This window comes from Oncorhynchus kisutch, linkage group LG8, assembly GCF_002021735.2.
Source record: "Oncorhynchus kisutch isolate 150728-3 linkage group LG8, Okis_V2, whole genome shotgun sequence".
Taxonomy (NCBI): Eukaryota; Metazoa; Chordata; class Actinopteri; order Salmoniformes; family Salmonidae; genus Oncorhynchus; species Oncorhynchus kisutch.
Genome location: NC_034181.2, coordinates 1,307,976 through 1,325,198, shown reverse-complemented (window position 1 = coordinate 1,325,198; position 17,223 = coordinate 1,307,976). Strand labels below are relative to the sequence as shown.

Here is a 17,223-nt window from a genome sequence, read left to right as displayed (position 1 = left end):
TCATGGCATTTAATAAAACATTTGGTAATGTTCTCGGAACGTTCTCCAATTGATTTGACATTGGGAATGTTCTCAAATAGTTCAGAGAACGTTAAGAAACAACGTCATTCTGTTGGGAATTTCAGTACTTGCAGCATGGCGTTTCCTACAGGTTTCCTCATGGTTCTATTTAAAGTCGTGTTCTCATTGTTCAGAGAACGTTAAGAAACAACGTCATTCTGTTGGGAATTTCAGTACTTGCAGCATGGTGTTTCCTACAGGTTTCCTCATGGTTCTATTTAAAGTCGTGTTCTCATTGTTCAGAGAACGTTAAGAAACAACGTCATTCTGTTGGGAATTTCAGTACTTGCAGCATGGTGTTTCCTACAGGTTTCCTCATGGTTCTATTTAAAGTCGTGTTCTCATTGTTCAGAGAACGTTAAGAAACAACGTCATTCTGTTGGGAATTTCAGTACTTGCAGCATGGTGTTTCCTACAGGTTTCCTCATGGTTCTATTTAAAGTCGTGTTCTCATTGTTCAGAGAACGTTAAGAAACAACGTCATTCTGTTGGGAATTTCAGTACTTGCAGCATGGTGTTTCCTACAGGTTTCCTCATGGTTCTATTTAAAGTCGTGTTCTCATTGTTCAGAGAACGTTAAGAAACAACGTCATTCTGTTGGGAATTTCAATACTTGCAGCATGGTGTTTCCTACAGGTTTCCTCATGGTTCTATTTAAAGTCGTGTTCTCATTGTTCAGAGAACGTTAAGAAACAACGTCATTCTGTTGGGAATTTCAGTACTTGCAGCATGGTGTTTCCTACAGGTTTCCTCATGGTTCTATTTAAAGTCGTGTTCTCATTGTTCAGAGAACGTTAAGAAACAACGTCATTCTGTTGGGAATTTCAGTACTTGCAGCATGGTGTTTCCTACAGGTTTCCTCATGGTTCTATTTAAAGTCGTGTTCTCATTGTTCAGAGAACGTTAAGAAACAACGTCATTCTGTTGGGAATTTCAGTACTTGCAGCATGGTGTTTCCTACAGGTTTCCTCATGGTTCTATTTAAAGTCGTGTTCTCATTGTTCAGAGAACGTTAAGAAACAACGTCATTCTGTTGGGAATTTCAGTACTTGCAGCATGGTGTTTCCTACAGGTTTCCTCATGGTTCTATTTAAAGTCGTGTTCTCATTGTTCAGAGAACGTTAAGAAACAACGTCATTCTGTTGGGAATTTCAGTACTTGCAGCATGGCATTTCCTACAGGTTTCCTCATGGTTCTATTTAAAGTCGTGTTCTCATTGTTCAGAGAACGTTAAGAAACAACGTCATTCTGTTGGGAATTTCAGTACTTGCAGCATGGTGTTTCCTACAGGTTTCCTCATGGTTCTATTTAAAGTCGTGTTCTCATTGTTCAGAGAACGTTAAGAAACAACGTCATTCTGTTGGGAATTTCAGTACTTGCAGCATGGTGTTTCCTACAGGTTTCCTCATGGTTCTATTTAAAGTCGTGTTCTCATTGTTCAGAGAACGTTAAGAAAACAGTAACATTCTAAGAATGTTATTTAAAAACATTTTATATTCCGTTCTCCGCATCAACAAAACTCTCTCTATCCACCTTCTCTAATTGGCCACACTTGATCTTAATGAGCGCTTGTTTCCTTTGAAATGGGGTGTGTTTTAGTAGACTAAAATGAACAGTGGACTCAGTGGACTGATTCCATGGATAATGAACACACCGTTACGGGTTTGAATCTCACTGATGCCGTGACACAGTAAAAAAAGACGTGTTTGCTTGATCAATGCTTCAGGAAATGAATTTCCATGTGTCCTATCTGTGCTTTGAGTTAAAGGAAGTTATTGAAAAACCTCCAAATAATTTCAATCTCGGGGTGTAAATCGAAACCTCCCAGGAAAACTGTCTAGGAACCAGAGTAAAACATTCTCCGAACCGCTCTGCAACCTTAAAATAAACATTCCCAAACCGGGCCAAATGTTCACTTCTGTTCTCAGAATGTTTAAAAAAACACTGGCTTCATTCCCACAACCAATAGAGTACCACAGTATGAGTCGTAATACTCATAAAACCTAGCGGTCAAACAGAGAAACTGTTCCAATAGTTTTTCCACCATACATGTTAGAAACACCTGAAATAAGGGCTGTGTTTTATGCAGGCTTATCCTGGTGTGACGTTTTCATAATCATGTAAAGCTCTGTAGGACAAGGGGACTTTTATCAATATATTTGCCCTTATTTACCCCCCAAAATGAAATTCTAATGTGGCTATCATAAAGAACGCAAATGCCATGATGCTCTGGACAAGACTGCCGAATCAAGGCAAAGGTAAGAAACTCTGGATGTGAACTATAATGAATAAACTAGCTATGTTTTTTATAATGTTTATTCTGTGAACTGTCTTGTATAAGTTTGAAATTGACACAATACCAGTTCGCAACGGTGTCAGCTAGAGATGACATGCAGGAGCTGGCAGGGATTTGAAGTTTTGCATGTCGTCTACTTTGATGCTGATTTGCATTCTCGAGTCTGAGAGTAAATAGAGCTGAATATATTGATCAAAGTCACCTTGTCCGAGAGATATTTACATGGTAATTAAAACATCACGCCATGGTAAGCCTACTCGAAACACAGCCCTTATTTTACGTTTTTCTCCCTATGGGAAAAATGTATGGTGGAAAAACAAATGGAACCATTTCCCTGTTTTAACCGCTAGGTTTTATGGGTATTATGACATCTCCACTGTGGAGCTCTATGTTAAACCAAAAACATATTTTACCACGACTTCCAAGGAACCAAATGTGCTAGCTGGGTAGTTTACGCATTCCCTGGAATGTTCCCCAGTTTATATATATGACTCGTTCTAGAACATAGCATAGTGCAACTGAAAGCTCCTTCATCTTTCAAATAGTATAATTAGCTCTGAAATGTGACCTGCCATGCTGGTATATTTAACCAGGACTCTTAGTTTGAGTCTATTTTGAAGTGGCAGTGAATTTGGGCCGAGGCTGCATGCTGCAGGTTTAACATTAAAACTACACTTTCCTCGATTTACCTTTTAGATGATGCAATAGAGTTGAAACTGTTTGCTTAAACAATGTCTATAAATGTCACTGATCAGCTGGTCTAGTTCACCGATGTTGTTATGGCTACATACGGTTAAACGTTTTAGTGGCAAGCCACTTGAAAATGGCCTCCCTATTATGACTAGGTCAGCCATATGTTGTTTTGCTGCAAAATGGCGGTTACCTAAAGCCTCTGACTGCCATGTTAGCTTTCCCCCCCCATACTTCACCCGCTAACTGATATAATAATGACCATCTGGGGCCCTTTTTAAGCCCTTCTACTCAGATTAACCAGTCAGGTGACTCGGTATACAGGTTTGTCTTCTGATGTTGACCATCTACTTGGTTGTATTAGGATTTCAGTTGAAAAATAGTTTATTTAAGAAAATGTATGTGCATGTGAGTGGCAGCAGGCCTATTTTAAGGTTCTCCTCCCTCCTCTACAGGTGTGTATACCAACAACCCATGGAGCAGGAAACCTTGGAAACCTTGGAGATTATTGGTCAGTCGTGTGTGTGTGCGTGTGCGCTCGTGTGTGTGTCTGTGGTGGTATAATGTTTTGGGGAGCATCTCTCTGTCAGTAGCTCCTCTCTCCCTCTCCTTTCACCCTCTCTGCTGCTTTACAGTTTTATATAGCTTTATGATGAAAATGGTTTTGTTACAGTCTAATGATATGGAAATGCTTGAGTTGAAAGTACTAGTCATTTTCCTCAGTCACTGGTCATTTTCCATTTTCCACAGAACCAGATCAATGTGGAGCTATATACAGGGAGTACCAGATCAATGTGGAGCTATATACAGGAAGTACCAGTACCAGATCAATGTGGAGCTATATACAGGGAGTACCAGTACCAGATCAATGTGGAGCTATATACAGGAAGTACCAGATCAATGTGGAGCTATATACAGGGAGTACCTGTAACGGCGTTCTTCGTCTGTTGAAAGAGAGTCGGACCGAAATGCAGCGTGGTGGTTACTCGTGTTCTTTAATGAAGAAAAAAGTGACGATACATGAAATAACTATAATAAATACAAAACAAACGGAACGTGAAACCTAATTACAGCCTATCTGGTGAAACTACACAGAGACAGGAACAATCACCCACCAACCTAATACAGCCTATCTGGTGAAACTACACAGAGACAGGAACAATCACCCACCAACCTAATACAGCCTATCTGGTGAACACTACACAGAGACAGGAACAATCACCCACCAACCTAATACAGCCTATCTGGTGACACTACACAGAGACAGGAACAATCACCCACCAACCTAATACAGCCTATCTGGTGAACACTACACAGAGACAGGAACAATCACCCACCAACCTAATACAGCCTATCTGGTGAACACTACACAGAGACAGGAACAATCACCCACCAACCTAATACAGCCTATCTGGTGAAACTACACAGAGACAGGAACAATCACCCACCAACCTAATACAGCCTATCTGGTGAAACTACACAGAGACAGGAACAATCACCCACCAACCTAATACAGCCTATCTGGTGAAACTACACAGAGACAGGAACAATCACCCACGAAAGACAAAGCGAAACTCAGGCTACCTAAATACGGTTCCCAATCAGAGGCAACGAGAATCACCTGACTCCTGATTGAGAACCGCCTCAGGCAGCCAAGCCTATACAACACCCCTAATCAGCCGCGATCCCAAATACTACAAACCCCAATACGAAATACAATAACATAAACCCCTGTCACACCCTGGCCTGACCAAATATATAACGAAAACACAAAATACAATGACCAAGGCGTGACAATACCAGATCAATGTGGAGCTATATACAGTGCGTACCAGTACCAGATCAATGTGGAGCTATATACAGGGAGTACCAGATCAATGTGGAGCTATATCCAGGGAGTACCAGATCAATGTGGAGCTATATAGGGGCGGCAGGGTAGCCTAGTGGTTAGAGTGTTGTAACCGAAAGGTTAAAAGGTACAAATCTGTCGTTCTGCCCCTGAACAGGCAGTTAACCCACTTTCTAGGCCGTCATTGAAAATAAGAATGTGTTCTTAACTGACTTGCCTAGTAAAATAAAGGTTAAATAAAATAAAAAATACAGGGAGTACCAGTACCAGATCAATGTGTAGCTACAGTGGGGAGAACAAGTATTTGATACACTGCTGATTTTGCAGGTTTTCCTACTTACAAAGCATGTAGAGGTCTGTACATTTTATCATGGGTACACTTCAACTGTGAGAGACGGAATCTAAAACAAAAATCCAGAAAATCACATTGTATGATTTTTAAGTAATTAATTTGCATTTTATTGCATGACATAAGTATTTGATACATCAGAAAAGCAGAACTTAATATTTGGTACAGAAACCTTTGTTTGCAATTACAGAGATCATACGTTTCCTGTAGTTCTTGACCAGGTTTGCACACACTGCAGCAGGGATTTTGGCCCACTCCTCCATACAGACCTTCTCCAGATCCTTCAGGTTTCGGGGCTGTCGCTGGGCAATACGGACTTTCAGCTCCCTCCAAAGATTTTCTATTGGGTTCAGGTCTGGAGACTGGCTAGGCCACTCCATGACCTTGAGATGCTTCTTACTGAGCCACTCCTTAGTTGCCCTGGTTGTGTGCTTCGGGTCGTTGTCATGCTGGAAGACCCAGCCACGACCCATTTTCAATGCTCTTACTGAGGGAAGGAGGTTTGTTGGCCAAAATTACAGACCTCTACATGCTTTGTAAGTAGTAAAACCTACAAAATCGGCAGTGTATCAAATACCAGATCAATGTGGAGCTATATACAGGGAGGAGTGTTGTATGGCATTGAAGCTCGTCTGGATGGTTTGTTAACAGTGTCCAAATAAGGGCCAGTTATATACAGAATGGTGTTGTCTGAGTAGAGGTGGATCAGGGAATCACCTGCAGCAAGAGTGACATCGTTGATATATACAGAGAAAAGAGTTGGGCTAAGAATTTAACCCTGTGGCACCCCCACAGACTGCCAGAGGTCTGGACAACAGGCCCTCCGATTTGACACACTGAACTTTTTGACACTTTGACGCACACTTTCGCACCAAAGTACGTTCATCTCTAGGAGTCAAAACGCGTCTCCTTCCTGAACGGTAAGACGGCTGCATGGTGTTTATACTTGCGTACTGTTGTTTTTACAGATGAACGTGGTACCTTTTCAGGCGTTTGGAAATTGCCTCCCAAGGATGAACCAGAGAGGTGTAACGGCTCTCTTCTATCTCCTCCTCTGACGAAGAGGTAGAACAAGGATCGGACCAAAATGCAGCGTGATGATGATTCATGATATATTTTAATGATGGAAAAACTATACATGCAGAAACTACAAAAATAACGAAATGAAATAACGAAAACCTAAACAGCCCTATTTGGTGCAAACACAAAGACAGGAACATTCACCCACGAAGACACTCACAGAATATGGCTGCCTAAATATGGTTCCCAATCAGAGACAACGATAATCACCTGACTCTGATTGAGAACCGCAGACTACGTAGACACCCCACAAAACCCCAAGACAAAAACATACCACAATAACCCATGTCACACCCTGGCCTGACCAAATAAATAAAGAAAACACAAAATACTAAGACCAAGGCGTGACAGAACCCCCCCCCCCCCCCCCCTAAGGTGCGGACTCCCGGACGCACCTCAAAACCATAGGGAGGGTCCGGGTGGGCGTCTGTCCATGGTGGCGGCTCCGGCTCGGGACGTGGACCCCACTCCATAAATGTCATAGTTCCTCCCCCTCGCGTCCTGGGATAATCCACCCTCGCCGCCGACCATGGCCTAATAGTCCTCACCCAGAACCCCACTGGACTGAGGGGCAGCTCGGGACTGAGGGGCAGCTCGGGACTGAGGGGAAGCTCGGGACTGAGGGGCAGCTCGGGACTGAGGGGCAGCTCGGGACTGAGGGGCAGCTCGGGACTGAGGGGCAGCTCAGCACTGAGGGAAAGCCCAGCACTGAGGGAAAGCCCAGCACTGAGAGGAAGCTCAGGCAGGTAGTTGGCTTTGGCAGATGCTGGCTGTCTGGCGGATCTGGAAGAGTCTGGTTGACTGGCGGATCTGGAAGAGTCTGGTTGACTGGCGGATCTGGAAGAGTCTGGTTGACTGGCGGATCTGGAAGAGTCTGGTTGACTGGCGGATCTGGAAGAGTCTGGTTGACTGGCGGATCTGGAAGAGTCTGGTTGACTGGCGGATCTGGAAGAGTCTGGTTGACTGGCGGATCTGGAAGAGTCTGGTTGACTGGCGGATCTGGAAGAGTCTGGTTGACTGGCGGATCTGGAAGAGTCTGGTTGACTGGCGGATCTGGAAGAGTCTGGTTGACTGGCGGATCTGGAAGAGTCTGGTTGACTGGCGGATCTGGAAGAGTCTGGTTGACTGGCGTATTCTGGCTGACTGGCGGATCTGGCTGCTCTATGCAGACTGGCAGCTCCATGCAGACTGGCAGCACTGGCTGCACTATGCAGACTGGCAGCTCCATGCAGACTAGCAGCTCTGGCTGCGCTGAACAGGCAGGAGACTCCGGCAGCGCTGGAGAGAAGGAAGGCAGGTGGCTGCGCTGAACAGGCAGGAGACTCCGGCAGCGCTGGAGAGAAGGAAGGCAGGTGGCTGCGCTAAACAGGCGGGAGACTCCGACAGCGCAGGAGAGGAGAAAGGCTCCGACAGCGCTGAACAGGCGGGAGACTCCGGCAGCGCTGGAGAGGCGAGGCGCACTGTAGGCCTGATGCGTGGTGCTGGCACTGCTGGGAATGGATAGAGAACACGCACAGGAAGCCTGGTGCGGGGAGCTGCCACCGGAGGACTGGTGTGTGAAGGTGGCACAGGATGGACCGGACCGTGAAGGTGTACTGGATAGCTTGAGAGCAGGGCTGGCACAGGACGTGCAAGGCTAGGTAGGTACACAGGAGGCCTAGTGCGTGAGGCTGGCACAATTTTCACCAGCCGACTAACACACACCTCAGGACGAGTATGGAGCGCTGACCCAGGTGCCATCAACTCCCCGACACGCTCCGTCGGACGAATATCGTACCTAAAGCACCAAACTAGCAACTCCCTCATTACTATCTCCTCCACTTTCCCCATTAACTCCTTCACAGTCTCTGCTTCGCTCACCTCTAACACTGGTTCTGGTCTCCTCCTTGGCTCCTCACGATAAACAGGGAGAGTTGGCTCAGGTCTGACTCCTGACTCTGACACACTCTCCCTGAGCCCCCCCAATACATTTTTGGGGCTGACTCTCGGGTTTCCTTCTGCGCCGCCGTGCTTGTCTCTCCAACTCCATTCTCCTATAACCTGCTTCGCACTGCTCCAGCGAATCCCAGGCGGGTTCCGGCACTCTCTCTGGGTCGACCGCCCACCTGTCTATTTCCTCCCAAGTAGTGTAGTCCCGATATTGTTGCTCCTGCTGCCGCTGTTGCTTCTCCTCATACCAGCGCCTCTCAGCTCTCGCCACCTCCAGTTCTTCTTTGGGGCGGCGATATTCTCCAGGCTGATCCCAGGGTCCTTCTCCGAAACAATTCATCCTCCCATGTCCGTTCCTCCTTTCGCTGCTTCTGCTATCGCTGTTGCCTGTTACCACGCCACTCGGTCCGGGTGTGGTGGGTGATTCTGTAACGGCTCTCTTCTATCTCCTCCTCTGACGAAGAGGTAGAACAAAATGACCAAAATGCAGCGTGATGATGATTCATGATATATTTAAATGAAGGAAAAACTATACATGCAGAAACTACAAAAATAACGAAATGAAATAACGAAAACCGAAACAGCCCTATCTGGTGCAAACACAAAGACCGGAACATTCACCCACAAAAACACTCACAGAATATGGCTGCCTAAATATGGTTCCCAATCAGAGACAACGATAATCACCTGACTCTGATTGAGAACCGCCTCAGGCAGCCATAGACTACGTAGACACCCCACAAAACCCCTAAGACAAAAACACACCACAATAACCCATGTCACACCCTGGCCTGACCAAATAAATAAAGAAAACACAAAATACTAAGACCAAGGCGTGACAAGAGGTCTTGTCTGATTTATTTTGATTTCCCCATGATGTCAAGCAAAGAGGCACTGAGTGAAGGTAGGCCTTGAAATACATCCACAGGTACACCTCCAATTGACTCAAATGATGACAATTAGCCAAACAGAAGCTTCTAAAGCCATGACATAATTTTTCTGGAATTTTCCAAGCTGTTTAAAGGCACAGTCAACTTAGTGTATGTAAACTTCTGACCCACTGGAATTGTGATACAGTGAAATAATCTGTCTGTGAAGAATTGTTGGAAGAATTACTTGTCATGCACAAAGTAGATGTCCTAACTGACTTGCCAAAACTATAGTTGGTTAACAAGAAATTTGTGGAGTGGTTGAAAAACAAGTTTTAATGACTCCAACCTGAGTGTATGTAAACTAGTTTTAATGACTCCAACCTAAGTGTATGTAGACTAGTTTTAATGACTCCAGCCTAAGTGTATGTAACCTTCCGACTTCAACTGTATGTACAGGTTAGTCAATGGGGGGGTACAGGTTAGTTGAGGTCATTTGTACATGTAGGTAGGGGTGAAATGACTATACATAGATAATAAACAGTAGTACAGGTTAAAGGTCATTTGTATATGTAGGTAGGGGTGAAATGACTATACATAGATAATAAACAGTAGTAGAGGCATAGTCATTTCACCCCTACCTACATGTACAAATGACCTTTAATCTGTACTACTGTTTATCTATGCATAGTCATTTCACCCCTACCTACATATACAAATGACCTTTAACCTCTACTACTGTTTATTATCTATGCATAGTCATTTCACCCCTACCTACATATACAAATGACCTTTATCCTGTACTACTGTTTATTATCTATGTTAAAGGTCATTTGTACATGTAGGTAGGGGTGAAATGACTACGAAGGGGGGGGGGGTTACTGTAATAGTCCGGGTGGCCATTTGATCAATTGTTCAGCAGTCTAATGGCTTGGGGGTGGAAGCTGGTCAGGAACCTCTTGGACCTAGACTTGACTCCCTGGCTTTCTATGTGGTAGCAGAGAGAACAGTCTATGGCTTTGGGGAGTGGAGTCATTGGCCATTTTTCGTGTCTTCTTCTGACACCGTCTGGATGGCAGAGAGCAGTGATGTCTTTGGGCTGTGTGCCTCTGTAGCTCTTTGCGGTCAAGGGCAGTACATTTGTCATACATACCAAGTGATGATGCAGCTGTAGAACTTGCCCTTGAAGAGGCGCTGTGCGGTGTTTATGGACCAGGTCCTTAGTGCTTAGATGTGTGTCATGTAGGTGTGATTGTCCTGGCTAAATAAACCCATCTAGATATGACAGTAATCTGACAGGACCAGGGTTGTTAGGATTAGAGGCAGTAGTCTGACAGGACCAGGGTTGTTTGGATTAGAGACCGTAATCTGACAGGACCAGGGTTGTTAGGATTAGAGACAGTAATCTGACAGGACCAGGGTTGTTAGGATTAGAGACAGTAGTCTGACAGGACCAGGGTTGTTAGGATTAGAGACAGTAGTCTGACAGGACCAGGGTTGTTAGGATTAGAGACAGTATTCTGACAGGACCAGGGTTGTTAGGATTAGAGACAGTATTCTGACAGGACCAGGGTTGTTAGGATTAGAGACAGTAGTCTGACAGGACCAGGGTTGTTAGGATTAGAGACAGTATTCTGACAGGACCAGGGTTGTTTGGATTAGAGACAGTAGTCTGACAGGACCAGGGTTGTTAGGATTAGAGACAGTAGTCTGACAGGACCAGGGTTGTTAGGATTAGAGACCGTAATCTGACAGGACCAGGGTTGTTTGGATTAGAGACAGTAGTCTGACAGGACCAGGGTGGTTCGGATTAGAGACAGTAGTCTGACAGGACCAGGGTTGTTAGGATTAGAGACAGTAGTCTGACAGGACCAGGGTTGTTAGGATTAGAGACAGTAATCTGACAGGACCAGGGTTGTTAGGATTAGAGACAGTAGTTTAGGATTAGAGACAGTAGTCTGACAGGACCAGGGTTGTTAGGATTAGAGACAGTAGTCTGACAGGACCAGGGTTGTTAGGATTAGAGACAGTAATCTGACAGGACCAGGGTTGTTAGGATTAGAGACAGTAGTCTGACAGGACCAGGGTTGTTAGGATTAGAGACAGTAATCTGACAGGACCAGGGTTGTTAGGATTAGAGACAGTAGTCTGACAGGACCAGGGTTGTTAGGATTAGAGACAGTAGTCTGACAGGACCAGGGTGGTTAGGATTAGAGACAGTAGTCTGACAGGACCAGGGTTGTTAGGATTAGAGACAGTAGTCTGACAGGACCAGGGTTGTTAGGATTAGAGACAGTAATCTGACAGGACCAGGGTTGTTAGGATTAGAGACAGTAGTTTAGGATTAGAGACAGTAGTCTGACAGGACCAGGGTTGTTAGGATTAGAGACAGTAGTCTGACAGGACCAGGGTTGTTAGGATTAGAGACAGTAATCTGACAGGACCAGGGTTGTTAGGATTAGAGACAGTAGTCTGACAGGACCAGGGTTGTTAGGATTAGAGACAGTAATCTGACAGGACCAGGGTTGTTAGGATTAGAGACAGTAGTCTGACAGGACCAGGGTTGTTAGGATTAGAGACAGTAGTCTGACAGGACCAGGGTTGTTAGGATTAGAGACAGTAGTCTGACAGGACCAGGGTTGTTAGGATTAGAGACAGTATTCTGACAGGACCAGGGTTGTTAGGATTAGAGACAGTAGTCTGACAGGACCAGGGTTGTTAGGATTAGAGACAGTATTCTGACAGGACCAGGGTTGTTAGGATTAGAGACAGTAGTCTGACAGGACCAGGGTTGTTAGGATTAGAGACAGTAGTCTGACAGGACCAGGGTTGTTAGGATTTGTGTTTGTATTAGCTGCTGCCTTGTTGATAGTGCTGTTTTTCCCAAATCAAGTCAAATTTTAATGGTCACATGCACATGTTTAGCAGATGTTATTGCGGGTGTCGCGACATGCTTGTGTTCCTAGCTCCAACAGTGCAGTAATATCTAACTAAATGCTTGTGTTTCTAGCTCCAACAGTGCAGTAATATCTAACTAAATGCTTGTGTTCCTAGCTCCAACAGTGCAGTAATATCTAACTAAATGCTTGTGTTCCTAGCTCCAACAGTACAGTAATATCTAACTAAATGCTTGTGTTTCTAGCTCCAACAGTGCAGTAATATCTAACTAAATGCTTGTGTTTCTAGCTCCAACAGTGCAGTAATATCTAACTAAATGCTTGTGTTTCTAGCTCCAACAGTGCAGTAATATCTAACTAAATGCTTGTGTTTCTAGCTCCAACAGTACAGTAATATCTAACTAAATGCTTGTGTTTCTAGCTCCAACAGTGCAGTAATATCTAACTAAATGCTTGTATTTCTAGCTCCAACAGTGCAGTAGTATCTAACTAAATGCTTGTGTTTCTAGCTCCAACAGTAATATCTAACTAAATGCTTGTGTTTCTAGCTCCAACAGTAATATCTAACTAAATGCTTGTGTTTCTACCTCCAACAGTAATATCTAACTAAATGCTTGTGTTTCTAGCTCCAACAGTAATATCTAACTAAATGCTTGTGTTTCTAGCTCCAACAGTGCAGTAATATCTAACTAAATGCTTGTGTTTCTAGCTCCAACAGTGCAGTAATATCTAACTAAATGCTTGTATTTCTAGCTCCAACGGTGCAGTAGTATCTAACTAAATGCTTGTGTTTCTAGCTCCAACAGTGCAGTAATATCTAACTAAATGCTTGTATTTCTAGCTCCAACAGTGCAGTAGTATCTAACTAAATGCTTGTGTTTCTAGCTCCAACAGTAATATCTAACTAAATGCTTGTGTTTCTAGCTCCAACAGTAATATCTAACTAAATGCTTGTGTTTCTAGCTCCAACAGTAATATCTAACTAAATGCTTGTGTTTCTAGCTCCAACAGTGCAGTAATATCTAACTAAATGCTTGTGTTCCCAGCTCCAACAGTACAGTAATATCTAACTAAATGCTTGTGTTTCTAGCTCCAACAGTAATATCTAGCTAAATGCTTGTGTTCCTAGCTCCAACAGTAATACCTAACTAAATGCTTGTGTTCCTAGCTCCAACAGTAATATCTAACTAAATGCTTGTGTTTCTAGCTCCAACAGTAATATCTAACTAAATGCTTGTGTTCCTAGCTCCAACAGTACAGTAATACCTAACTAAATGCTTGTGTTCCTAGCTCCAACAGTAATATCTAACTAAATGCTTGTGTTTCTAGCTCCAACAGTAATATCTAACTAAATGCTTGTGTTCCTAGCTCCAACAGTACAGTAATATCTAACTAAATGCTTGTGTTCCCAGCTCCAACAGTGCAGTAGTATCTAACTAAATGCTTGTGTTCCCAGCTCCAACAGTGCAGTAGTATCTAACTAAATGCTTGTGTTCCTAGCTCCAACAGTGCAGTAGTATCTAACTAAATGCTTGTGTTTCTAGCTCCAACAGTGCAGTAGTATCTAACTAAATGCTTGTGTTCCCAGCTCCAACAGTGCAGTAGTATCTAACTAAATGCTTGTTCCTAGCTCCAACAGTGCAGTAGTATCTAACTAAATGCTTGTTCCTAGCTCCAACAGTAGTATCTAACTAAATGCTTGTGTTCCTAGCTCCAACAGTGCAGTAGTATCTAACTAAATGCTTGTTCCTAGCTCCAACAGTAATATCTAACTAAATGCTTGTGTTCCTAGCTCCAACAGTGCAGTAATATCTAACTAAATGCTTGTGTTCCTAGCTCCAACAGTAATATCTAACTAAATGCTTGTGTTCCTAGCTCCAACAGTGCAGTAGTATCTAACTAAATGCTTGTGTTCCTAGCTCCAACAGTAATATCTAACTAAATGCTTGTGTTCCTAGCTCCAACAGTAATATCTAACTAAATGCTTGTGTTTCTAGCTCCAACAGTGCAGTAATATCTAACTAAATGCTTGTGTTCCTAGCTGCAACAGTGCAGTAATATCTAACTAAATGCTTGTTCCTAGCTCCAACAGTAATATCTAACTAAATGCTTGTGTTTCTAGCTCCAACAGTGCAGTAATATCTAACTAAATGCTTGTTCCTAGCTCCAACAGTAATATCTAACTAAATGCTTGTGTTTCTAGCTCCAACAGTGCAGTAATATCTAACTAAATGCTTGTGTTTCTAGCTCCAACAGTGCAGTAATATCTAACTAAATGCTTGTGTTTCTAGCTCCAACAGTGCAGTAGTATCTAACTAAATGCTTGTTCCTATCTCCAACAGTAATTTCTAACTAAATGCTTGTGTTTCTAGCTCCAACAGTGCAGTAATATCTAACTAAATGCTTGTTCCTAGCTCCAACAGTAATATCTAACTAAATGCTTGTGTTTCTAGCTCCAACAGTAATATCTAACTAAATGCTTGTGTTTCTAGCTCCAACAGTGCAGTAATATCTAACTAAATGCTTGTGTTTCTAGCTCCAACAGTGCAGTAATATCTAACTAAATGCTTGTGTTTCTAGCTCCAACAGTAATATCTAACTAAATGCTTGTGTTCCTAGCTCCAACAGTGCAGTAATATCTAACTAAATGCTTGTGTTTCTAGCTCCAACAGTGCAGTAATATCTAACTAAATGCTTGTGTTTCTAGCTCCAACAGTAATATCTAACTAAATGCTTGTGTTCCTAGCTCCAACAGTAATATCTAACTAAATGCTTGTGTTTCTAGCTCCAACAGTGCAGTAATATCTAACTAAATGCTTGTGTTCCTAGCTCCAACAGTAATATCTAACTAAATGCTTGTGTTTCTAGCTCCAACAGTGCAGTAATATCTAACTAAATGCTTGTGTTCCTAGCTCCAACAGTACAGTAATATCTAACTAAATGCTTGTGTTTCTAGCTCCAACAGTGCAGTAATATCTAACTAAATGCTTGTGTTCCTAGCTCCAACAGTAATATCTAACTAAATGCTTGTGTTTCTAGCTCCAACAGTGCAGTAGTATCTAACTAAATGCTTGTGTTCCTAGCTCCAACAGTAATATCTAACTAAATGCTTGTGTTTCTAGCTCCAACAGTAATATCTAACTAAATGCTTGTGTTTCTAGCTCCAACAGTAATATCTAACTAAATGCTTGTGTTTCTAGCTCCAACAGTAATATCTAACTAAATGCTTGTGTTTCTAGCTCCAACAGTAATATCTAACTAAATGCTTGTGTTTCTAGCTCCAACAGTAATATCTAACTAAATGCTTGTGTTTCTAGCTCCAACAGTGCAGTCATATCTAACTAAATGCTTGTGTTTCTAGCTCCAACAGTGCAGTAGTATCTAACTAAATGCTTGTGTTCCTAGCTCCAACAGTGCAGTCATATCTAACTAAATGCTTGTGTTTCTAGCTCCAACAGTAATATCTAACTAAATGCTTGTGTTTCTAGCTCCAACAGTAATATCTAACTAAATGCTTGTGTTTCTAGCTCCAACAGTACAGTAATATCTAACTAAATGCTTGTGTTCCTAGCTCCAACAGTAATATCTAACTAAATGCTTGTGTTTCTAGCTCCAACAGTACAGTAATATCTAACTAAATGCTTGTGTTTCTAGCTCCAACAGTAATATCTAACTAAATGCTTGTGTTTCTAGCTCCAACAGTGCAGTAATATCTAACTAAATTCTTGTGTTCCTAGCTCCAACAGTAATATCTAACTAAATGCTTGTGTTTCTAGCTCCAACAGTGCAGTAATATCTAACTAAATGCTTGTGTTCCTAGCTCCAACAGTACAGTAATATCTAACTAAATGCTTGTGTTCCTAGCTCCAACAGTAATATCTAACTAAATGCTTGTGTTTCTAGCTCCAACAGTGCAGTAGTATCTAACTAAATGCTTGTGTTCCCAGCTCCAACAGTAATATCTAACTAAATGCTTGTGTTCCTAGCTCCAACAGTAATATCTAACTAAATGCTTGTGTTCCTAGCTCCAACAGTAATATCTAACTAAATGCTTGTGTTTCTAGCTCCAACAGTAATATCTAACTAAATGCTTGTGTTTCTAGCTCCAACAGTGCAGTAGTATCTAACTAAATGCTTGTGTTCCTAGCTCCAACAGTAATATCTAACTAAATGCTTGTGTTTCTAGCTCCAACAGTGCAGTAGTATCTAACTAAATGCTTGTGTTTCTAGCTCCAACAGTGCAGTAATATCTAACTAAATGCTTGTGTTTCTAGCTCCAACAGTGCAGTAATATCTAACTAAATGCTTGTGTTCCTAGCTCCAACAGTGCAGTAATATCTAACTACATGCTTGTGTTTCTAGCTCCAACAGTGCAGTAGTATCTAACTAAATGCTTGTGTTCCTAGCTCCAACAGTGCAGTAATATCTAACTAAATGCTTGTGTTCCCAGCTCCAACAGTGCAGTAATATCTAACTAAATGCTTGTGTTTCTAGCTCCAACAGTGCAGTAGTATCTAACTAAATGCTTGTGTTCCTAGCTCCAACAGTGCAGTAATATCTAACTAAATGCTTGTGTTCCTAGCTCCAACAGTGCAGTAATATCTAACTAAATGCTTGTGTTTCTAGCTCCAACAGTGCAGTAATATCTAACTAAATGCTTGTGTTCCTAGCTCCAACAGTGCAGTAATATCTAACTAAATGCTTGTGTTCCTAGCTCCAACAGTAATATCTAACTAAATGCTTGTGTTTCTAGCTCCAACAGTACAGTAATATCTAACTAAATGCTTGTGTTCCTAGCTCCAACAGTAATATCTAACTAAATGCTTGTGTTTCTAGCTCCAACAGTAATATCTAACTAAATGCTTGTGTTTCTAGCTCCAACAGTACAGTAATATCTAACTAAATGCTTGTGTTTCTAGCTCCAACAGTAATATCTAACTAAATGCTTGTGTTTCTAGCTCCAACAGTACAGTAATATCTAACTAAATGCTTGTGTTCCTAGCTCCAACAGTGCAGTAATATCTAACTAAATGCTTGTGTTTCTAGCTCCAACAGTACAGTAATATCTAACTAAATGCTTGTGTTTCTAGCTCCAACAGTACAGTAATATCTAACTAAATGCTTGTTTTTCTAGCTCCAACAGTGCAGTAATATCTAACTAAATGCTTGTGTTTCTAGCTCCAACAGTACAGTAATATCTAACT

The 17,223-nt window shown here is 42.4% G+C and overlaps 1 protein-coding gene across 3 annotated transcripts in view; it reads left to right on the top strand.

Annotated features, from left to right (window-relative positions):
- kank1a (KN motif and ankyrin repeat domains 1a) overlaps nucleotides 1–17,223 on the top strand; it is a 136,334-nt gene that overhangs the window by 37,251 nt on the left and 81,860 nt on the right. For all 3 annotated transcript variants that reach the window (XM_031829523.1, XM_031829522.1, XM_031829524.1), the window contains exon 2: nucleotides 3,502–3,557. In XM_031829523.1, the coding sequence (XP_031685383.1) occupies nucleotides 3,521–3,557 (37 nt within the window). In that variant the 5' untranslated portion in view covers nucleotides 3,502–3,520. The remainder of the gene's footprint in view (nucleotides 1–3,501; nucleotides 3,558–17,223) is intronic.